The sequence below is a fragment of the Schistocerca gregaria genome, chromosome 5 (assembly GCF_023897955.1).
Source record: "Schistocerca gregaria isolate iqSchGreg1 chromosome 5, iqSchGreg1.2, whole genome shotgun sequence".
In the NCBI taxonomy this organism is placed as follows: domain Eukaryota; kingdom Metazoa; phylum Arthropoda; class Insecta; order Orthoptera; family Acrididae; genus Schistocerca; species Schistocerca gregaria.
Genome location: NC_064924.1, coordinates 61,150,534 through 61,175,631, shown reverse-complemented (window position 1 = coordinate 61,175,631; position 25,098 = coordinate 61,150,534). Strand labels below are relative to the sequence as shown.

The window sequence follows — 25,098 nt, the reverse complement described above, 5'->3', positions numbered from 1 at the left end:
TTTGTCAAGTTCTCCCTAAAATATTTTAGCGTTATACTCTTGTAATTCATTAGCTTGGTAAAATAACACCTGATTCTATTTCCATACTGTTGTTGCTAATAGTGACTTCTTTAATAATTTTACATTTTCAGATTTTCGTGAAGCTGACCTGACACCTGCACAGGCAGTTGCATTATGTAATTTCATTGTTTACGTCATAACAATGAAAATACATGCATCTTACAGTTGTACTTTATAGTTCTTGAAGCAATATGTATTAGTTTTGGAGTGATTTATTTTAATTAGCTTACGTATTGCCACGATGAAGTTGCTTGAGTGATAACTTTATCAGGGACTGCTGTTTAATATCTATTGCAACACAATGTCCATTTTATAGCTACGCTACTCTATTCTTTTATCCATAATTGAAAAAGCATGATTTCTAATAGTTGCCGATTGCCGTAGTTAGATAATTAAAAAGTTCGTAGTACGTCTTGGATATAAGTTTATCTTTCGTTTAACGTAAATAGCACAAGGAGATATACTAGTTATATAGTCTTCTCCAGCACTTGAGGAATTCTCCCAGCTCTGAGCGTAATTAACGATTCCACAGCTGAACAAATCTTTTGATTAGAAGTTGACAAATCGTCTAGTCAATTTCGAAACACTTTTTTTTCTCAAAGGATCATCTTAGCAATATAACTGTTATCCAAAGCCGTGGTAACTAACGCACACTTGTGTGATGGCGCATGGCTAGAGGGGAATCGGTTCGAATTCTGGTGGTGAAAGAGATTTCACTTATGTGGGTGAACTGCTCTTTGTCCAGCCGGGATAGCAGCACACGTTAGCTCACAACTTTCGGGATTCAGTGAGGAGCGCCGGCATCGGGTCGAATCCGTCTGTCAGTTTAACGATGAAGGCAGTAGTGCTGGCCAGCCTGGATGTGGTTTTTAGGCGTTTTTCTACATCTGACTTAGTGAAAACCGGGCTGGTAGCCACTTCCCACTTGTTACACTATTCGCGAACATTTGGAAAACGTTAGCATTCTTTCACATGTGAACATGTGATAACACTAGACGCAGACAATTCAGATACATAAAATTGCGTTCAGAAGGTGACATGGAGGTGGGGAGGATGAGAAGATGGAAGACACTTCACCACTAAAATTGCCAAAACTGAATGATTATCCAGTCGATCCCGTGAAGATGTGGACAAAGGCCAGGAATAAGAAAAAGAAGACGGTTGAATTGCTTTTTATTATGACTGCCTCATTCATTATTATTATCTTATTTTAGCATTTACATAAGAGTTTATTTTGTCGTCGCTATTAACCACCTTCTTCGTGTGCTATCACACGGTGATCAGATAGAGGGAAGGAAATAACCAACCACGGGTTATTATGGAATCTAGTTAAACGATGCGGCACCAGAAATCGGACTATCAGTCTTGCACATGGAATGAAAAAGCCACGCGATGGCTGATTAGCCGCAGTACATCACTGATGCTAACTGTGTCGCTAGCTAACAAGGCGTACAGGTTTCAAATGATCTTCGTGGATAGATCGGTCGTCTTCCTGAAAGTGATTAATCGATCGTGACAGTCTGGTGTTCTCTATTATTTCTCCCATGACATTCTCCCCAAAAAAGTTTCTACACCCTTCTCTACGAAATTCTGTGGAAGGTATACATCAAAATTGTCCATTCTCTCTCCACATTACTCCCCCACGATGTTTAGCTTGCAGACTAGTAACATATTTCTTCAAATGCCAGTCTGGGAACTGATTTAGAAGAATACCAGTTCACATAACGAATGGCAGATGACTGACGTTAAACAATGTCTTAGCAGTGTACTGCACTGAAGAAGTAAAAATGTGTGACTTCATGTAGCGCCTTAACAACTCGGTCCGCAACTGAGGTATGGGACTGATTCTTTCAATAAGAGAACAAAATGCTAGTTTTAGTTCCTAGAAAGAGCAAATTCAGTGAGGTGCAGACATAGTAAAAAAAAACTATTCTTATGTCCACGTAGCTGATAAAGACCCGTTTCGCTTCGTTTTTATTTTCATTTATTTTCTGAGAACATTCCGGATCACTAGAAAACCACCCAGAACATTGTAAAAATGAACATTAATAAAAGCTTAAAAATGTTAGTATTTTAGGCTGAAGAATTCAGTCTCTAGAATTCAGAAAAGTACTCTGAATTACTCTTAAACTGACTTAAGTATTCAACTGTAGTTCTGCTTGGATCATTTCGTAAGGTTGTTTTTTTTAGAAGTCTCTCTATGGCTGCTTGCTGAGTGCCTCACTCGATCACTTTCTCTAATTTCATCTCGTTGTATATCTATTAAGTTCTAAGTCCATTCTTTCTCTTCCACTGTCGAGCTAAAACTACTTCTTGCTCCTCATCTGTACCATTTCTTAGATTTTTTCTGTTTCCTACTTTTCAACTCACCACTGGCAAAGATCTCCTTCTCATTTACATTCTGGCATCCTCTTAAATGTTAATATTACTTAACGCACTAAAATTCCACTTAATACACTGCTCGCTATTTTCACCAATTCACTTTCACTTAAATTTATTTAACTTTCTATCACTATCACGTTTCCTCGATCCACTTTAATCGATTTCCAAAAGTATACTGACGCATGGCTCCCGCCGTCTCCTATATTTACCTTTCCGAGCTGGAACGTATCCCCACACAGCAGGATAATGGAACATTCGAGAATATTCCGGAACGTTAGGTAACATTCTACAACATTCTGGGTCATTCTGGAACGTTATATAACATTCTCGAACGTTCTAGAAGGAACGTCCAGGCCGAACTCAGCCACTTCGGTTCTCGATTCCCTTCAGGATCACTGACTTCCTATAAGAAGTCCATTGGTGCACTGCTGTCTTTTGATGCCCATATCTTCGAATCCAGCTCTGCAGTTGCAACCTGAAACCTTCTTCATGAGTGAGGGGTGAAGGGCTACCGTACTTTACAGTGTATCAGGGTTATAAGTGTAGATATTTTTATTGGGAACTTAGGACAGTGTACTGAACAACATTACATCAATATTTACTTCATTTCAAGACTAATAATTTCAGGTTTTAGGAGTAGTATCTTTTTAGGTTGGTTAGTACTTCCAAGAGCATGTGGCAAGAGCGAGCCAATAATGCTCATTTTCCTCTGAGCAGCAAGTCAGCTGTTGAAGTTTGGACGCGTGGGTGCAAAACGGTTAGCTTATACCGACAGGCGTAGTCCACTTAATGATGTAGTTAACGGCCGTCCAGAAAACATAATATAGTCAATTATATGACCTATTTGCGAGAAGACAGACGCAGAGAAAAAACAAATAGCACACTGAAATGGACACATAGTACTAAAATACCAATGATCGCAATGTCTGCTCTTATACTCCTAATATCTTGTATAACCTCTAAGGGGCTGCAGGGACCGATTTCGGAGCTATAGTAGTACACGAACAAACGACGATTATGGTTATTATAACTCGATATTGATTACAAACCGGAATTTTAGAGTTCTTCTTAAAAGTCACCTCCACTACGATGTCTCAACTATCTGGGCATACTCAGTTCTGCTGTAAACCATTCAGAACCAGACAGACTATGTGCTATTTCCACTGTACATAGTGTTAAAGATCCCTGGTGTTTATTTGTTATTATATTATTACACAGTAATGGGGTTGGAAACTGCAAGCCACTTTCTAAGTAGCTCGATTCCAACGATACACTTAAGGGACTGAAGCGTTTATAATTTATTGACTAATAATGTTAATGACAATCAGTGGACGAAAATTGCATCGAACTTTTAGTAGTCTTCCCCCTTCCTTCCCCATAACCGTTTTTGTGTAAGAGACTGTAGTTAATATTTCGAAAATTATAACCTCCATTAACTGAAGCTGCAGAGGAACCGTATTAAAAAAATTCCATCTATGGTGGTTAATGTTTGATAGATACATTCTGGAAACAAATCTGTGAAGACTACCCTAATAACTCAAGCGTGGTGCAACAGAAAGTATGACGGCAGCCAGAAACAAAGGCATGTTGCTAGGAACTAGGCTACGTTGTCAGGGCACATAAAACTGATTTATTTCACAATGTTGAGCGACCTCAACACGTTTGTTGTACATACAGAGCAACTATATTAGTTTCGGAACCCGCCCGAACATTTTATTCATACAGTTATTGTGATGAATTCTGGACCTGGCAGCTTGCTAAGAAAAGAAACACCTCTCCTACCCCTGCGTTTCTAGACATCTATATTTCACACCAGTGTGCACGGTAGAATGTACGTGACCCACATTTAGTTGCATATGCGACCACTGAACGGTGAGCATTGTAACGCAGCAGTATTCAAACAGAGCGTATCCTGATATTGCTAACATATGTCAAAACTCATCGTGGTAGCTTGATTGATAAACATAAATAGTAATTAAGCTGATAAATAAATTTTCAGAATCAAATTTCTCACTCACCATTGGAGTGTTGATTAGCTGAACAATGTTGACGGGTTAAAACAGTGTGCCGGACCGTAACATGATCTCGGATCAAGCTCACCCAGCTGACATTTCAACGGGAACAGTCTAGATGCCAGCCCTGTAGAGCGTGCGCAGACGCTGATGTAGGCGACAACTGGAGTCTGCGCAGTTAGGATGATTTCCTTGCAATGTGATTGTAGAGCTGTTAACAGACAGGTTGTGCCACAGAGAACCGCTTGACCATAGTATAACGAGCATTTCCAGGATGACATGTGATCTCGACTGCAGCCAGATATCTTCTTCTTGTAAACAACTTGCAAGGGCTTTACGTATTTCTCATGCGAAACAATACATACACTTTGCTCAAAGAATTACCACAAATGTATATTTTCACACTGTTGACGAACAGACGAGAGCTTCAATGATAACATTTAAAGTTGACTGGTTACAATTATGACTCACTGATGTTGAGGTCGTAGGATATTACTTTTATGCCTTCTGTGAACTTCACAGATTTACTTAATTGTACATTTAAAGCAAGTTCCCAATGGTTACACCACTTTCAAATCTTTTCAAGCTATACTCCAGCAGCATGGTGATCAAGACCCACCAGCTTCAGTTGAGAATCAATGTGTGGGTTTGATGTTTGGCGACTACCTCACACAAGCCATCTTCCTTCCATGACGCCCTACAGGTGAAGCGTATCTGAACTTCTTCGAGGAAAGACTTCCCCCCTACTGGAAGAAGTTTCTCTTATGTTGCTAAGTGTTATGTGGGTGCACCATGATAGTACTCACACCACTTTTGCCTTGCGATGCAAAAACGCCTCGAAAATGTTACCTTTGACGACAGATCAGGTGATAAGCTATTCCGCTTGTGTGACCGGCCACGTGAAATGGCTTGTGTATTAGGAGTCCACCTGAGATGAACAGGCACCGGAACAACGTGTTTATGCTGCCGAAGACGCCATAAGGATGCTGTTGATGGGTCTGAATGAATGCGGCCAGTCTTTGCTGTCGTTCGTGCGTAGACCCCTAGAGCCTCTCACTAGCAATATCTTCTCCAAGCTACATGACAGTAATGTACAGATATTCGGCAGGTGCCTTGTCACGTTCGCCAATTACATTTTGTTGAGCTATGAGGGAACTTAATGTCTGGAATCTCACTATTCCCCATCTGATACCTATACCTTTCCCCGCTGTTAGTAAAACAATCATCTTCCAGCAACTATTCAGTTATTCTCACTGATGTTCTGTGCTCTTGCAGGTAGATGTACAAATTGGTCAAGTTTAAGCGACTTCCTCGGCCACGTAAGTAGAGTCCTTTATCCAGTCCGTCGTCAAACTAAACATTTTTGGCATCGTAAAGCAAAAGTGGGGTGGAGAACTATCATGCTGCAACCACATAACACTTGGCGACATAAATGAAGCTTCTTGCAGCACGCGATGCCGTCTTTCCTCCAGGAAATGCAGATACGCCTCTCTTCGAGGCGCCATGGAAGAACGATGGCTTGTGGGACGTGGTCACCGATAATCCCAGCCACATATTGACTCAACTGAAACTCATGGTTCTTGACCACCATGCTGTTGGATTATATCTTGAAAAGATTTAAAAGTGGTGCAAAGATTAACAACTTTCTTTAAATGTAGAAATAAGTAAATTTGTGAAGTTCACAAAATGCAGAAAAGTAGTATCCTCTGACCTCAAGATCAACGAGTCACAATTAGGATCAGTAAAGTCATACAAATACCTGGGTTTAACAGTTTGTAGCGATATCAAGTGGAATGATCTCACAGCGTCAGGTGGGTGGCATACACGTTCTTTGGAAGGATACTGGGAAAATGCGGTCAGTGTAGAAATCAGAACTTAGAACTACTTAATCCTAACTGACCTGAGGACATCACACACAACCAAGCCCGAGGCATGATTCGAACCTGCGACCGTAGATGGCTTACAGATCATTTGTGAATCTCATATGTACCAAAAACGACTAACAGATGGTGCTGAATGCACACAAAGAAGGGTCCCGTTAATTGTCACAAGATCGTTTGAATTCGTAGACACAAGTTATGAAGAAAAACACTAATTACAAAGTGCTGAATCTGGAGATATAAGTTGTTATTTTGGGCCCTGGAAACACATAATTCGACTAATTCCAGAGGCATTTAAGCAAACATTCCTTTAGCACTCCATACACAATTTGAACAGGAAGAAACCAACATGTCGTACAACGTTAGGGACACATACACTTCACAGTCGTTTGTAGATGCAGATGCTAGGCAGGCCAATGTGGCCGGGCGGTTCTAGGTGCTACAGTCTGGAACCGAGCAACCGCCACGGTCGCAGGTTCGAATCATGCCTCGGGCATGGATGTGTGTGATGTCCTTACTTTAGTTAGGTTTAAGTAGTTCTAAGTTCTAGGGGACTGATGACCTCAGATGTTAAGTCCCATAGTGCCCAGAGCCATTTGAACCATTTGTAGATGATAGCAACGGTAGCATACGTTTGAGAGATATGTTCGTTAAGTGTTACTGTTGCATTGTCTCCTCCGGGTTGTCACTTGCTGTTTATCTCCATTGTTTAAAATTATCCTGAGTTTTCTCTTGTTGCTATTCCTACATTATCGGAGGAAAGAGCTTGAGGGTTGCTAGGATCAAAAGGAGAGGGGTGAAACTTGGAACCTCGCGGTAGGAAAGACTGTTCCGAAGCTGCCCCATTGGGCACGGGTGCACACGTTGGGTAGCTTACTCGCCAATAGTCGTACTGCTCCGCGCATGCGCCAGCCATTTGTCGGAGGCTAGACCGAGGCGTACTGCAGCAACACTTAGGCTGTGGGGCGGCTCCTTGACGGTCCGTACATCAGACGTTGCCCACCCCTGCCCGCAGACACCTGGCTGGTGGTGGTAGGGCACTCGATCTGGAAGTGCCTGCTGTAACGTGTTTTAGGACAGCTCAGTTGGTTGAGCAGTACAAATGTGAAGAATAGATCAGAGTTGGAGTAGCGGTCCGGCACACGGCTTGAGCCCACAGTAACGCTAGTCGGTAAGGTAGGTGTAGAGTGAGTTGTCGTGTGCGGGCCTGAGACGGTGGGCGTGTTGCCACTCAGCGTGCTGGCCGTGGGCGGCCGCCGCCGCAGCCGCAGCCGCAGGGCCCTGGCGCGCGCGCTCGCTCACGCCTCTGGCTGCCGCAGCGTGCGTGGACGCGCCCGAGAACCTGTCGCTGCCCAAGAAGTACGAGCCGGGCAGCCCGGCGCCCGCGCCGCCGCCCCCGCAGCCGCCGCCGCCCCCGCAGCCCGCCGCCGCCGCCTTCCTGCACTACTCGGCCACCGCGGGCGCGCACTACTTCTCGGCCGCCTTCCAGTCGCCCTTCCACCCCCACCAACCCGCCCCCACGCCGCCGCCACCCCCGCCGCCGCCGCAGCGCTCACCCGTCGACGTGCTCCTCCGGGCCTTCCCCGGCCGCAGACGCGTCGACGTCGAGTCACTGCTCAACAGGTGTAAGGTAAGGCGTCCAGTTGCTTCCTAGAGTGCTCAAAACATTCTATCTATCTACCTATCTATCGCTTTTGTCTCGCAGTTACGCAGGGTCAGCCATCGTTAATCGGATTTGGCATGTTAATGTTTAAGGGGTGGCAGGATGCCCTTCCTGCTGCCACCGCGGGACGGAGTGGCCGAGCGGTTCTAGGCGCTACAGTCTGGAACCGCGCGACTGCTACGGTCGCAGGTTCGAATCCTGCCTCGGGCATGGATGTGTGCGATGTCCTTACGTTAGTTAGGTTTAAGTAGTTCTAAGTTCTAGGGGACTGATGACCTCAGAAGTTAAGTCCCATAGTGCTCAGAGCCATTTGAACCATTCTTTTGCTGCCACCCCGTACCTCCCGGGACGGAATTAGTGTACCCCAACTGTCTGCGTCGAGGGTAATCCATGGAATACTGCGAATGTGTTCAGATGTCTGCGAGCCATGGGACGGTATTAGTGTACCCCAACTGTCTGCGTCGAGGGTAATCCATGGAATACTGCGAATGTGTTCAGATGTCTGCGAGCTGTGGGACTGAGGCGAAACAGGGGGACCAGCCCGGTTGGTTGTTTTGGGGAAGGAGACCAGACAGCGAGGTCATCGGTCTCATCGGATTGGGGAAGGACGGGGAAGGAAGTCGGCCGTGCCCTTTGAAAGGAGCCATCCCGGCATTTGCTTGGAGCAATTTAGGGAAATCACGGAAAACCTAAATGAGGATGGCCGGACGCGGGATTGAACCGTCGTTCTCCCGAATGCGAGTCCAGTGTCTAACCACTGCGCCACCTCGATACCAGCCCGGTATTCACCTAGCGGGATGTGGAAAACCGCCTAAAAACCACATCCAGGCTGGCCGGGACATCGGCCCTCGTCATTAGTCCGCCGGGCGGATTCGATCCGGGGCCGGTGCGCCTCCCTGAGTCCAGGAAGCAGCGCGTTAGCGCTCTCGGCTACCCTGGCGGTAGTGTGCTGAAAAAATGACTTACCCTATATCAGTGCAGAAGCTGTGATAGGGTAGGGGACATCGACAGTTGTGGGAATCCCACTGCGAGCGGCCATGCGCGGTAGGGGGCGCACAGTTCAACAGCTGAAGGCTAGTGACGAGTAGATCGGTTATCGAGTCTGCAAATCAGAAAATCCCCAAGAGATGGTACAGTTGCAACGAGACTCCTCCAAATTGAGGTTTTTTTGTGCCATATCCTGAGGGAAACTTTATGGGCCTTCCTTTTTACGTGAAGCAATTGTAATACTCTAGAACTATGGCTCTTTCTTTAATTGGAAGAATAGGAACCACAGAACTTTATTTGGCGCCAAGATGGCGCGCCGTCTCACTGGCATAACTCAGTAGGCGATTGGTTAAATGACTTTGTAGCGACTCCTCGACTGACAGCAAGCGGCCAGATGACAGAGCCCGTTTCACATCTCCTCCTCGTTCACCCGGTCTGACCCCCTGCAATTTTTACCTTTGAGAATTCACAAACGATCATGGGTATCTGCCTCCGCTACCAGATGACTTTACCCAACTTAAGAAACACGATTAAGTACTTGTTCCAACAATTACTTCAGACTCCAGACACACTGATCAAGGTTTGGGGAGAACTCTCCTACCGACTCTATGTGTGCTATGTGACGAATGGTCCTCACATTGAACCCCTGTAAGAAAATGTGTCTGAGTTGCTTGTTCATTTGATGTATGATTTATAGTTGTAGGCTGAACGTAATAAATGCTACAAATCCTTGAAACCCCGACATTCGTTTTGAAACACCCGGTATTATTCAAGTATCAACTGAGGTCAATAACATATGAAGAGCTCACTCTCGGTATCAAAATGGACGTGTAGTTTCTTCGTTTATGTTGTTGAAAACACACACTAATTCACGATTAATCAGTAAAAAAATCCATTATTTCATCGAAAAAAAGTGTTGTTACTCATATACAGTGGTAGACAAGGACGTTTCTTATATTAACAATACAGAAAAATACTTTCTTGTTTGTCTGCTATCATTTTCCAAAACGCATTTCAATATCTCGAACCATTTACGAGATATGGGTGACGTTATGAATATTTCATGCTGACAGTATTGTATGCACGCGCAAGTTGAAATGAGTGCATCTTCATCTAAGAGGGTGAGTCAAATGAAAACCTTAAGTATTTTTTAAAATATTATTTATTGTGCAGAAGTGGTACAAAGCTGTATCACTCTTCAACATAATCTCCCCCACGCTCAATGCAAGTCCTCCAGCGCTTACAAAGTGCATAAATTCCTTTAGAAAAAAATTCTTTTGGTAGTCCGCGCAACCACTCATGCATAGCGTGGCGTACCTCTTCATCAGAACGGAACTTCTTTCCTCAAAATGTGTCCAAACATATGGAAATCACTTGGAGCAAGGTCTGGTGAGTATGGTGGATGAGAAAGACACTCAAAATGCTGGTCTGTGATTGTTGCAACTGTTGTACGGGCATTGGGGACCTTGCATTGTCATGTTGCAGAAGGACACCTGCTGACAGCAATCCACGTCGCTTTGATTTTATTGCAGGCTGCAGATGATTTCTTAGTAGATCTGTGTGTGGTGCACTGGTGACAGTGGTCCCTCTAGGCATGTAATGCTACAAAGTGACGCCTTTTTCGTCCCAAAAGAGAGTCAGCATAACCTTCCCTGCTGATGGTTCTGTTCGAAACTTCTTTGGTTTCGGTGATGAGGAATGGCGCCATTCCTTGCTCGCTCTCTTCGTTTCCTGTTGGTGGAAGTGAACCCAGGTTTCGTCCCCAGTAACGATTCTTGCAAAGAAGCCATCACCTTCTCGTTAAAAGCGCTGACGAAGTTCTTCACAAGCATCAACACGTCGTTCTCTCATTTCAGGAGTCAGCTGCCGTGGCACCCATCTGGCAGACACTTTGTGAAACTGGAGCACATCATGCACAATGTGGTGTGCTGTCCCATGACTAATCTGTAAACATGCTGCAATATCATTCAGTGTCACTATGGCTTCAACTGCTGCAATGTTCTGTGGAGTCACAACTCGTTGTGCCTGACCTGGACGAGGAGCATCTTCCACAGAAGTCACACCACTTGCGGACTTCCTACTCCCTTCGTAGACTTGCTTCTGTGACGAACATGCATCACCGTACTGAACCTTCATTCGTCGATGAATTTCAATAGGTTTCATACCTTCACTACGCAAAAACCGAATAACAGAACGCTGTTCTTCCCTGGTGCAAGTCGCAAGTGGGACGATCATCTTTATACTGATACTACGACGGTATGTGTGCATCTGCACTATGCTGCCACCTACAGGCCATTCTGCACGCTGTTTGTAACACGCTTACCAACTTACACGATAACGGCGCGAAGTTATTACAAATTTAAGGTTTCCATTTTACTCACCCTCGCATATCTGCTTGAATAGTCTGCAGTTCAAATTTAAGTGCTTTGGTTCATCGAACCACTTCCAAACTATTTCTCAAACCTTCCTCTCTCAAATAGCACATTGGTAAAACGAACACCCACCTCTCTGATTTCTCTTATTTTACTACAATGATCATTTCTTCCTACATACACTGGCGTCCAAAATTAAACCAACAAACCGTTATACCCCATCCTACGTCTAATTCACGATACAATCATACAAACTGTCGACCGACAGATGCCTGTACGTTCAAGTCCTGCATGGAAGACAGTGTTTCGGTCAACGGACAGCCACGCCAACGATGACGTGGGGGCGCCTGTTAAACAGGGTAGTGTTTGCTGGGTAGCCCCACATCCACAATCGCTGTTTATACAACCACAGACAGTGCAGTACGGCAAAAAGAAGTCACCTACAAGTCTGAACTGATGTGGTCCGATGGCTTAATGTGAATCGTTTTGTTTTTTCTGGGATGTGGCGACAGTTTATAGAGACTGAAACTGTATCCCGAAGACCAGGGGGGGGGGGGGGGGGGGCGACCATGTGTGACATCAGAAAGAGAGGACTGTTATTTGGCTATCAGGGCACGACGGTACCGCCTTAGTACTGCACGGCAACTAGCATCTGACCTCGCAGCATCCACTGAACGTGTTCTATAGAGGCAAACGATCTACAGAATGCTTCTCCAGAGTGGCTTTTATTGTACCTCTGAGGCATCTTATCAGAAGGGAACGTCTACAGTGCTAGAGTGGAGCCGTCAACACACCACCTGCAAGGCCGAATAATGGGCCGATGTTCTTTTCACAGACGAGTCCCGATTTGGTCTGGAGAGCGATTCTCAACGGATTAGCTTCTGGAGGGAACGTGGAGCACGATTAGGTACCCAAACATTGTCGAAAGGAACCGATATCGTGGAGATGTTGTGGACATCGATTATGTTGACCACTAGAACACCTCTTCATGAAACTGTACGGGTGAATCGTCAAGGTTTAACTGCTGTCAGGTATCGTGACGAGCTCTTGGGACCTCACATGCGGTTGTTGCGAGATGCTTTGAGTCCAGACTTCGTACTGATGGACGATAATGCTCGACCTCATAGAGCACGGGTAGTCGATGTTTTCTAGGAAATGGAAGATACTGCACGCATAGGCTGCATTTGAATTCCATAGAGCGTGTCTGGGATGAATTAGGGAGATGGTTTGCATCACATCAGCATCCGCCAACCACTTATCAAGACCTGCGAACAGCTCTACAGGAAGAATCGGCGTTATTGCCTCAACATGAGATTGATGGTATCATTCACAGCATGATCTGTCGTTGTCAGGCCTGTGTTGCTACCAGAGGTGATCAAATACCACACTGAGCACATTAACGAGTTGTCGGAAAGTGTATGCAAATCTGTGAAGTTGGAAAAAACGAAGAACGTTTTTGTCTGCCATTATGCATGTTGAGGTTATTTACGTTTTGTATTCTTTACATTGTTTCTACTTTACTATCACTTGTTTATACTGTTTCGTGGCAGAATAAACGCAAAAAATGGCTCTGAGCACTATGGGACTCAAACTGCTGTGGTCATTAGTCCCCTAGAACTTAGAACTACTTAAACCTAACTAACCTAAGGACATCACACACATCCATGCCCGAGGCAGGATTCGAACCTGCAACCGTAGCAGTCGCACGGTTCCGGACTGCGCGCCTAGATACGCGAGACCACCGCGGCCGGCAGAATAAACGCAGCCTTGCGAAATTTCCGTTTGTTGCTTTAAGTTTGGACAGCAGCCTAGACGGGATTGAATTAAATATTTTCGCATTCGGAGGAGAAAGCTAGCGATTTAAATTTCGTCAAAAGATCTCGATGCTCCGAAAAATCCCTTTGTTTTAACGAATTTCCACCTCAAATAACGTATCATATCCATGAAACTCTGTCTCCGATTTTTCGTGATAATATAATACGAACTGCCCTTCTCTGAACTTTTTCAATGCCCTCCATCAATCCTAATTGGTAAGGCTCCCATACTGCACAGCAGTACTTTAGAAGAAGACAGATAAGCGTATGGAGTCAGTCTCTTTACCAGAGTTGTTGCATTTTCTACATGTTTTGCCAATGAAACACAGTCTTTAGTTCACCTTCCTACTACATTTTTTATGTGATGGTTATTACTTACGTTGTTCGTAATTGAAATCCCCTAGCTATTTAGTTCAATTGAGAACCTTTAAATTTGTGTGATTTATCGTGTAATTCAAATTTGATTGATTCCTTTCAGTACACATATGAAGGTCATCACACTTTTTTGCTTCAGGTTCTAGACAGATGCAGATATTCTCCCAAGTTAACAAAAAGTTTCAGCATGTTAGCTACATTTGACATGCAGCAATATATAACTTACACCAAACAAACTCATAGCAACACCTATTTTTCATTGTAATACATTCTAATTTCGCGTTATGAGGTTATTTAATTTCTAAATATCGCAGTAGCTACTACCATTAACGAAACGATAGGCATTTCACCTTGAAGCTAACAAGTGATGATGTAAGATGCGTAAAAATCAACAATTTGTACGAAACAGTTCATGTAACATCGCATGAGAAAGATCGCACAACAGCCGGCGTTAGAATGCCCCCGTTACAGCACTGTAGCGAGTGGGCCATCGGCCGCGCCAAAGTGGACAAAGAATTTTTTGTTTGTTAGGAGGGGACAGCAAACAGATCCGGCTGTTCCTTCGAAAAAAAAGGGACAGACTCAATCAGCTTGATAACAAGAATGCGTTTCTGTGCACAGGCCAAGCAACTTTGTGTGAGCTCTAACTACTAACTTAATTTTCTTGGCATAATAGTATCATACATTTTAAAATTAATTATTCTTCTTTCTTTTGCTATTGCACTTTCTAATAACATTCTCCCGCTCATATCCTATATCCTCCTGTTCACGTACTGTATTGTCCCTATACCTAATTATAATTCCCTCACTCTCAGTCTCACTTCTCCTCTTGTACTTCCACTAACACCTTTCTTGAAAAAAAAAAAAAGACGATCTGTCATAGAAGATTAATCTCTGACGTATAGCGAACAATATTTTGTTCAGAAAATGCCACTCATGAATGATACTATCTGAAGACACTCACTGTAGGCTGAAACTGTGTATGATTGTGTCACAGAATGTGTGCGTGAAGTAAAAGGTAGTGCACTAACTCCTTTAATTGCTCTTCCTATTACTCAATCTGTATATTGAGCAAGCAGTAAAGGAAACAAAAGTAAATTTGGAGCAGGTATTAAAATCCATGGAGAAGAAATAAAAACTTTGAGGTTCGCCGACGACATCGTAATTCTGTCAGAGACAGCAAAGGACTTGGAAGAGTAGTTGAACGGAATGGATAGTGTCTTGAAAGGAGGATATAAGATGAACATCAACAAAAGCAAAACGAGGATAATGGAATGTAGTCGAATTACATCAGGTGATGCTGAGGGGATTAGATTAGGAAATGAGACACTTAAAGTAGTAAAGGAGTTTTGCTATTTGGGGAGCAAAATAACTGATGATGGTCGAAGTAGAGAGGATATAAAATGTAGACTGGCAATAGCAAGGAAAGCGTTTCTGAAGAAGAGAAATTTGTTAACATCGAGTATAGATTTAGGTGTCAGGAAGTCATTTCTGAAAGTATTTGTATGGAGTGTAGCCATGTATGGAAGTGAAACATGGACGATAAATAGTTTAGACAAGAAGAGAATAGAAGCTTTCGAAATGTGGTGCTACAGAAGAATGCTGAAGATTAGATTGGTAGAACACATAACTAATGAGGGAGTATTGAATAGGATTGGGGAGAAGAGAAGTTTGTGGCACAACTTGACCAGAAGAAGGGATCGGTTGGTAGGACATGTTCTGAGGCATCAAGGGATCACCAATTTAGTATTGGAGTTCAGCTTGGGGGGTAAAAATCGTAGAGGGAGACCAAGAGATGAGTACACGAAGCAGATTCAGAAGGATGTGGGTTGCAGTGGGTTCTGGGAGATGAAGAAGCTGGCACAGGATAGAGTAGCATGGAGAGCTGCATCAAACCAGTCTCAGGACTGAAGACCACAACAACAACAACAACAACATTGTTCTTCCACTTGATGTTGCTCTTTTTCATTTCGCTGCTCTTCCTCTTCTTTTTCATTTTGCTGCTCTTCCTCTAATTCTAACCTCTTGCTCCTCATGTTGCTCTTTACACATCCTTTCGATCATCATTCTTTGGTCTTTCTCGTCTCATGTGCCTTTGCACTTCCATTTTGCATTTGTGAAAATTGCATGCTTGTGTTCTCAAGAAGACATATATCGGCGTATAATTACGTTATTTAGTTTCTGCCGAAATTAAACGCAGAGTATGCAAAAAGTTTCAACACAGTATGGATGACAAAGTTAACAGACTTGGAAGAGTTCGAAATAAGACTCAGTAGCTTGTGCGCCAACTTCTGCTATAAAACACATCAATGTTCGACACTAATTACCCCCTCTGCAACTCCTGTATCTTCAAAACTGATGCTTGGCCACCGCACACAATGGAAATTTGAAAAAATGAAGCAGACATCCTAGAAATGCAACTGTTTATTATTTAACTGGGACGTTCTCAAAATGTAAATCTGATCGAAAATAGAAAATTTTTACTTAATCCAACCAAGTGAAGAGTTCGCAATGAATAATACAAAGGGATGTTGTGAAAACTGACCCAACCGAAATAAAATGACTATAAACGCCGTGAGATTTATGTTTAATTGGAAGACTGCGGGAAGCAAACATGAATAAGACTTCTATACCCGGGCAGCAGATCGCACAAAAAAAGAGGCGCTGAGCAGTATGGGACTTAACATCTGAAGTCATCAGACACCTAGAAGTTAGAACTACTTAAAACTAACTAACCTAAGGACATCATACACATCCATGCCCGAAGAAGGATTCGAACCTGCGAGCGTAGCAGTCGCGCGGTTCCAGACTGAAGCGCCAGAACCGCTCGGCCACACCGGCCGGCCAGATCGCAAGAGCAAGATATATGAGACAAATATTTAATACATATAGCTGAGTATTCCAAGATGTATAACCAACTGAGTTAAATGTGAGCTGCTCAGAAGATGCATTGCTCTACTGCCTAAGTGAAGCTTACATTCTTCAACTACTGAGAGATACCGCCAGCCGGCCGGTGTGGCCGAGCGGTTCTAGGCGCTTCAGTCTGGAACCGAGCGACGGCTACGGTCGCAGGTTCGAATCCTGCCTCGGGCATGGATGTGTGTGATGTCCTTAGGTTAGTTAGGTTTAAGTAGTTCTCAGTTCTAGGGGACTGATGACCTGAGATGTTAAGTCCAATAGCGCTCAGAGCCATTTGAAACATTAGATACCGCCCGGCCGGGAAGCAAATCGTCTCTGCTTGGAGGTGAGATTAAATAATGCTGCCACTATAACTAGCTCTGTAGTTCTGGCGTTACTTTTAATTAAAGTTTATGCCAGTTCTGCTAGACGACAGCACATAGTATGAACTAAATCAGAGTTGTATTTGATACTCTACCGTCATACAACGTTTGGTAGCGATCTGACTACGTAACTAGAGACTATAGCAGCATAAAGTTCCCACTCAAATCCTGTAAAAATAATTACGATTCATGAAACAGTATCCCTTCATCGCTCAGCAACATGTCTGTTGGCGGTGGCGTTACTTTGGGATGGACAGTCCATAATTTTGGAAGGAAGCAACGAACTTTCCCAAGCTAGGGAAACATCCGTAGGCACTTCCTCTTTGATGTGCAGTCAGAAAGGTAAGTTTCATCCTCAGGCAACTTCAGAGGGTATCCGTGTCTGTGGCACATTCAGTCCTTTTTAAGAAGTGGACACTAATTTTAAGGAAGATTCAAATAGAATTACGTGTGAAATTAATTATCTAAAGACTTCCCGTCCACAGTACCAACCACTACACAGTCCTATAATTATCAGTCACTGATAGTTACGAACACCCCACAAATGAAGTTTATCCAGCTTTCTTTGCTGTGTTATGAACCTCTTGACTCGTTTGACGTGACCAACCACGATTTATTATCCTGTTGCAATCTCTTTATCCCCGAGTATCACATCTTCAACTGCTCGGTTTATATTTTCTAATCTCTACATTTCCCAACAGCTTTAGCCGTCTACGATTCCCTTTAGTACTGTGGAAGGTATTCCCTGATGTCTTAACACATGTCCAGTCCCTTCTTCAGTTATTCCTAATTCAGATATTTTCATTTGCTTGGCGATTCTGTGGAGAATGCCTAAACTTTTACCCGTCCAATTACTTTTCAGTACCCTACTGTAACATCGTATCTCAGCATAGCTGCTGTGAGTTTAAATCCTTGAACTCTGGTATTAATTAATACTGAAACTATATTTTTCTAATGTGAACCCCATCATTGTCAGATACAAAAATGAGGCACTAACTGCATCCTGAGCCACTCCGATCTAAGCTATTGAACACTAAGGAGCTGCTTTTCAGTTCGCTACAAGGTCTTCTTGTGTCACACTCCTTTTATTATGTAAAAGAGTTCCTTGCGGTACATCCACCCAAACCTCCCGATGTCAGACACTCATATCGGTATCAAACGTTGTATGTCGATAGAGTATCAAGTAAAACTCTGATTTAGTTCATACTGTGTTCTGTCATCTAGCAGAACGGTCCTAAACGTTAATTAAAAGTAATGCTAGAAGTACAGAACACACCATAAGCATAACCGTGTGTGACTATTTGATGTTATTTATGTGGGGAAGATGGTATTGCATTAGAGTCTCGTCTCAAGGGTCCCGTCTTCAAACCCCAACGACGACAAATTTTTTAATGTGTTATGCATGAAAGCGTTATGTATGGAACAATGTATTTCGCTTCGTTTCTTTGAAAGTAGTAAACCTGTAGAGTACATTTGCAGTTTCACAGAATATACAATCAGAACAGAAAAATAACGAAACTATTGTATCAAATGTGTGAAAGTAATAGTAGTATTAATAATTAATAATAAACAAAATAATAATGTCAATAATATGTTCAACTAACGAAGCGAAAGCAGATTGCCAAAATAACATTGCTACGAACTCCGAAAAGACATTTTATATGCCAGGAAAATATTTTCCCATATAACAGTTTCACATGTAAACAGTTCAAATAATTGTTTTCAGTGGGGTCTGAAGGAGGGATTTTTGATACGACAGCCAAAGGTCTTACCTCCTCAGCCTCGCTAGACCTACGGTACATACGCCCACAGTCACACTTTTCTTGTTATCTGAGTGACTGACATCTGGAGGCTTGGCTGTTAGTATCCTTTGCTAGTAACGTGATATCTGTTTGAATTCACTGTCCCATACCTCCTCTGTTTTTACTCAACATCCTGTGAGTAATGTAGTGACTTATGCCATGATATAGTAGTTTCGCGTCACATGGTCCATCGTAACCATAGAGGAAAAAGAATAAAAAAAACTTAAAAATAAAGCAGGTGAGTAGATCTTCTTTGGATGACTTTGGGTTTATCATCCAGAGCTCAGACTTGCGTTCTGCCCACCACAGTATGTCTGCTTGGGAAAGGGTTTAACATTCCATCGACGGCCTAGATGGAGGACGATGTTACAGTGTCAATAATATAACGAAACGTAAAAATAAAAGGCTTCTAAAATTTTGTTAGCTAGGTGAAAGCTTATGGATTTCACCGTATACTCATGTAATGTGGCACAGAGGCGTGCGAGAAGTTCCCGGCCGAACGGACGGTACGTTGTGGCAGGCTTGTGCAGTATTTCGACAGCAGTTGAGTACACGTTGACTTCTATTCATAATCTCCACGGTTCTTTAAGAAGACGTAGGTCGTTATTCCAGTCCTTGTTAAGATGGTGCCATAGCGCGCGCTTATTAAGATATTAGCAATTTTTACTTAAATAATTTCTTTTAAATTTGAATCACAGAAGTTAGGTCAAAATCTACGACGTTTGCATTCGCCTAGAAGTGTTTCATGACAACTGGCTAACCGGTCGTCTTAAAAATGTATGCAGTTGTTCAGTTTACTGTTTTTCCACGGTTCTGACCGTTTGGCCAATTATACATCACATTTATAAGAGGTCTGATACCAATCGCACGCACATAATTGTAGAAGTAAAGACCAACGGTCTTTAACGCTTCAGAACAATGCTCTAATTTTGACGGACAGGAGGAATGTCGTAGGTATTGTATTTGTTCGTGCTACAGATTTGTCGAGAAAAGTCGAAGGTGGCTTGCTCTCTGTGAAACAAATGTAGTGTCTGTCAAACCTTTACGGTGGATGTTACACGAAAAATAAGGCCTCTAAAACAGTGTCTCTCTCCTTCATAGTGTCTACCTCGTGGCGTAGGGTCAGCTGTTCTCAAGATTTGGGAAATTTATTTTTATTTTCAACTCTGTATGTCTTCCTGTTAACCTAATGGAGGGAAGTGTAGGCGCCATCTGTCTGTGAGTCGTGTAAACGTCTGTTTCTTATCGTATTTTAAGCTTTTACGTATCGCATTTTTTGAAGCGTATGTTGGGGACCAGTCCAGTTTTTGCCTAAACGAGCGTGGAAATCCACCTAAACCCACTCTCAAGCTGACCATTGTATCAGATGCACCACGTGGATTCGATCTGGGTCTGACCAACCTCCCTGTCAGCACGATGAGTACTATGAAATACGAGGCGTGTTTTTAAATAAATACCGTTTTGAAATTAAACAAAAGATTTGCTATAATTTTATTTTTACATGAAAGCCTGTACCTTAATCTACTTTTCTATATAATTTCCGTCAATATTAAGGCATTTGTCATAACGTTGTACCAGTTTTTGAATACCCTCCTCACAGAAGTCTGCCGCCTGACTTGTTAACCACTGCATCACCACTGTTTTGACTTCGTCATCATCTTGAACACGCTGACCGCCCAGGTGTCCTTCAAGTGCAGGAACGGATGGTAGTCACTGGGCGCAAGATCGGGGCTGTACGGAGGATGGTCTAGAGTTTCCCATCGAAACCATCGGAAAGATGTGCTGAGATCTTTCGTCTGATTCGCCACATGCGGACGGGCATTGTCTTGCAGCAAAACGATGCCCTTGATCAACTTCCATGAACGGTTGCTTTGATTTTGGAGTGACCTAGGCCACCCGTGTTTCATCGCCTGTAACAATTTGGCTTAAGAAATCATCACCGTCTCTGTGTTACCGCTCTAGGAAAGTCAATGCACTGTCTAAACGTTTGGTTCTGTGCACATCCGTCAACATTTTCGGTACATAGCGTGCGCACAATTTTCGGTAATGCAAGTGCTCGATCACAATGCCACACAAATCACTACGAGAAACATTAGGAAAGTCATCCCGCAAGGAGGAAATCGTAAAGCGTCTGTTTTCTCTCACCTTATTGCCCACTTAATGCACCAAACTTTCATTAACAACCGAACGACGCTCACTCCGTTGTTCATCATGCACATTTGTGCGGCCATCTGTAAATGCTCTCACCCACTTTCTTACATTTCTATCACTCATTATGTTTTCTCCGTAAACTGCACAGATCTCACAATGAATACCGATCGCTCTTAGGCCTTTAGCACTAAGAAATCTTATAACAGCCCGTACTTAACAATCGGCGGGACTCACGATTATCGGAAACATCGTAAACACTCAGTACACAACGTCAGCAAGGAAGAATCAGTCTATAATGGCGTCAATGCGTAGATTAAGGTACAGGCTTTCATGTAAAAATAAAATTATTGAGATATCTTAGCACATCTTTTTTTTAATTTCAAAACGGTACTTACTTAAAAGAACACGCCTCGTAATTTACCAGTGGTTGAAAATGAATTATTTAGACGGTACGGGGCCTTGTGAGGCCAGCTAGGGAGCTGCTTGATGGAGAAGTAGCGGCAGCGGTCACGATAACTGATTGCCAATCCACACTTTATATCCTCTCTACTTCTACAATAATCATTTATTTTGCTACCAAATAGCAAAACTCATCGACTTTTTTTAGTCTCCACTTCCTAATTTAATACCATCGGCGTCGCCTGATTTAATTGGACTGTATTAAAAAAAATAAGTATTTCCTTATCTGAAAGTACTAAGTTTAGGAGTCAACGCCAACTACGGTTTGGGGTATGCAGTATATGACGAAGCATTTTGCAACAATTCCAACTGCAATTCGAGAAATACAATTTTAAATGATTGCTTTGAAGACGTAAATTGCAACGGCATGGCATGGCATGAAATTCCATCAATATTAAATTTTTCCCACGTTAGTATCGAAATATTGCAGCGAACATCATCTACATCCTTCATGAAACGTCAGAGACTCTATTACTTTCGGTTTCATTTATAAGTGATGAAATTATATACAGATTGAATCTTTCATTTTGCAGCGAAGTTTGTGCTGTTTTGAAACCCACTGTCACATTAAAACTGTAAACCGGACCTGGGGTCGGACTTGGAAACTTGCAACGGCTATGGCTTTTGTGGGCAATGCTACTACTAACTGAGATACCCAAGCACGACTCTCAAAACGACGTAACAACTTTACTTCCACCAACAGTTTTCTGATATTTTCCAAATTCTAAGATAGTTTCTTCCATACCTCTCTGATGTAGCACTCCTGGATGAAAGGATATTGTGGTGAAATTTCAATTACTGAAAATAAAAGTCATTAGGAAACGTTTATTTACTTTCAGTAACTGACAAAAATATAGAGAAAGAAGTAAGTAACAGTAGTTTGACTTCTGATTTGTCTCCAAAATGAAGAAAACTGTATGCTGAAATTGCAGCTCTTTTGGAATTGGATTAAATACACCAAGAAAGAAGGCACAACGTAGAATTCAATTATCTGACTAAAGGTCGAATGTTTAAAAGTTATTCTAAATGTTACCATGTAATTCGCAGTTTGTGATATCATTGTTGTGGGCTATTTCGGTGGAGACAATTATTGACATATAATAATAACTAGCAAGTAATTCACTGTTACCATTGTAAAATAGTTAACAGTAACATCGCTTCGTCAACATGTCAGATATTACATTGACATAATGACGGAGCTGTGTCACTGCTAACTATTTTACAATGGTGATAGTAAGTTATTCGCTAGTTATATGTGAATAATTAGCTCCGTTGAGACAAACCACAAATGAAATCTCAATCTGCGGATTACATTTTTACTTTTAGAACCATTTTAACAAGTCGACCAATTGTCAGATAATTGAAATCTAAGGTGCGCCTAATTTCATGATTTCTTCAGTCTCTTTCCTAAAGACGTATAATGTGAGTTTTATAAGGAGGTGAACATATCCTGCTCAAAACTATCAGCAACTGCTCAGTAACTACATGTGGTACTGGATGAGAATTAACTAATCATCAATTTGTGGATTACCTAGATGACACCGAAATTCTTTACTTTCTTGCAGAAAAGTTTTAATTTCAGATACGTCTAAGTAAGGAAGGCTTGCAAGATCCAAGCAGATACATCGAAGAAAGTAATTGTCTCACAGATGATCAAATAACTAGCTATTCTTCAAACTACTAGAACAACTAGCATCGCCCTCTCCTTCAAAATGTGCGTATCCCCATTAATATAAAATTATCTTAGTCGTGATTTCCCTAAATCGCTTAAGGCGTATGCCGGAATGGTTCCTTTGAATGCACATGGTTGATTCCCTTCCCCATCGAAATTGTGCACCACCCAGGAGAACCTGCTTGTCGATAGGGTGTTAAATTCTAATCTGTCTTCCTTCCATCTATTCTAAATTTCATTTAGCTTAGGTAATTGCACTTCTTTATGTTCATAACAATCAAATTACATTGTATATGTTACCGATCGGCTATTTGCTCCGAATGCTTAATCACAACTACTGTTTTCCGAATTACAACAAATGAATGCGACTGGAATACTACCATCACTTACCTCTATTTACGAAACAAGCTCAAATGCTTAAAGTATTGGTTCACTTACATTTTCACGACTTGGGTTGTTCTCCGACATTAGACGAAGAATAGGCAAACTTCGTACGTTGAATCACATTCGTCAGTAGTGCTTCATGTGTGTCTTTGGCTAGACGTGTGTAATTATAACTTCATTACCAACTTTATAAACTACGTTAAATACGATGTCGTTTTTGTATTGCCACGTAGGACAATGTAATCATATTGTACTTTAATTCCGCAGTCGCTTCTTACTGAAGTTTATCCGAATATGCAAGACATTATATTTTCTGTCCTCTCTGCGCTATAATCTGATATCAAATGCGCTGGATAACTCCGTACTTTAAAATTAGTAAGTCTTCATATTTCAGCGCCTGCGATCCTGGTCTTCCTTCGCTTGTTATCAGAGAGTATCTACAACAGTTCGTGAGCATACAATAGAAATATCTCTGGAGTGAGCATTCAGATATGCAAAATAGATTTTGCGTTGTCAACATACAACGCCAATGTGGTCTCGCGACCTCGCAACAGCGTGCGTTTGTCGGTAAAGCGCCCTGTAGATTTAGAATGTCATTACATTACTAGTAGAGGCAAATTCTCTTCGTAGGCATCGTGTATACGCGTGGCGTAGAAATAACTATTTGAATTTGATATCTGGAATAACTGAGCTCTTAGCTTTGAAGAGCAAAATGAAGGACCATTTCGTTTCTTGGCCACTATTGTCACAAGTCAAACGTATCGGTTTTAGGGTTTTCTGTGACAGTCATCGCTATTTTTCGATTTTATACGGCATTTTATCGAATGGCCGAGTCTCTTCTAGCTAAGCTTTGCTTTATGACATTTGCAGAACGCCCCAGTGGCTTTGAAACTATTCTGAAAAACACTGTAATTTCTGAACATTTGCGATTATACCACCTGATTTTTCTTTCTCACTTCTCTATTTTTGTTGTATTTATTTTATTTTATTTTATTTATTTTATCAGGCTAGCAGGTAATTTTGATTGCTGATAAACTTTCATATATTTATTTAGCGCATCTTATTTGCATGCACCCACAACATTGCAAAATAACTAACAAACGAAAAGTTAAACTACTGGATAAATGTCGCACAAGGGCAGATGTATCGCAAATAACAAAAATACATATACTCATTTCATCCTTCTGCGCGCGTGCGCATGCACTCACACACACACACACACACACACACGCACGCACGCACGCACGCGCGCGCGCACACACACACATACACACGTACAGAGAGAGAGTATTTTTCAGTTTGCTTATAATACAGGTGTCGGTAAAGGTTCAGTAGGGAACCCACCTTGAATTTCTCGTAGTTTATGCGCGATATCGTCGTACAACATAGGTTTCCTGAATTTACCTTGAAGTTTTAGTTTTTTTTTTTTAACGAGAAGTCCGTTGCAAATGGGGAAAACGTAAAGGTGAGGATACATAATAGATCAATGCGCTGCCAAAATCTTCATTTCTCATTCTCATTCATTGGTTTCGCCAACTCACGACGAAATTATTACCTTCCAGCACTTCGGACTACGCTATGGCCCAGCCTATCGCCACATTCATAGGGTTCACTGTTATACTCTAGTCAAGTTACCCGTGTAAAATTATTTTATCCCTTTAGTGTCATCTGCTTAGTAGTAGACCAACGCAACGACATCAGGGGAAGTGGACGATACGACACATATGAAGGAATTAGCTGGGATCTTAGGTACTAATATTTTATGTTGTTAATTAAACAAGCTGAAGATAAAGCCCACCAGAGT

At 42.2% G+C, this 25,098-nt stretch overlaps 1 protein-coding gene across 1 annotated transcript in view; it reads left to right on the top strand.

Moving 5' to 3' along the window:
- Positions 1-25,098, top strand: part of LOC126273224 (doublesex- and mab-3-related transcription factor A2-like) — a 188,974-nt gene that overhangs the window by 150,579 nt on the left and 13,297 nt on the right. The window contains exons 3-4 of the mRNA XM_049976767.1: positions 7,570-7,811; positions 7,860-7,964. Of these exons, the coding sequence (XP_049832724.1) occupies positions 7,570-7,811; positions 7,860-7,964 (347 nt within the window). The remainder of the gene's footprint in view (positions 1-7,569; positions 7,812-7,859; positions 7,965-25,098) is intronic.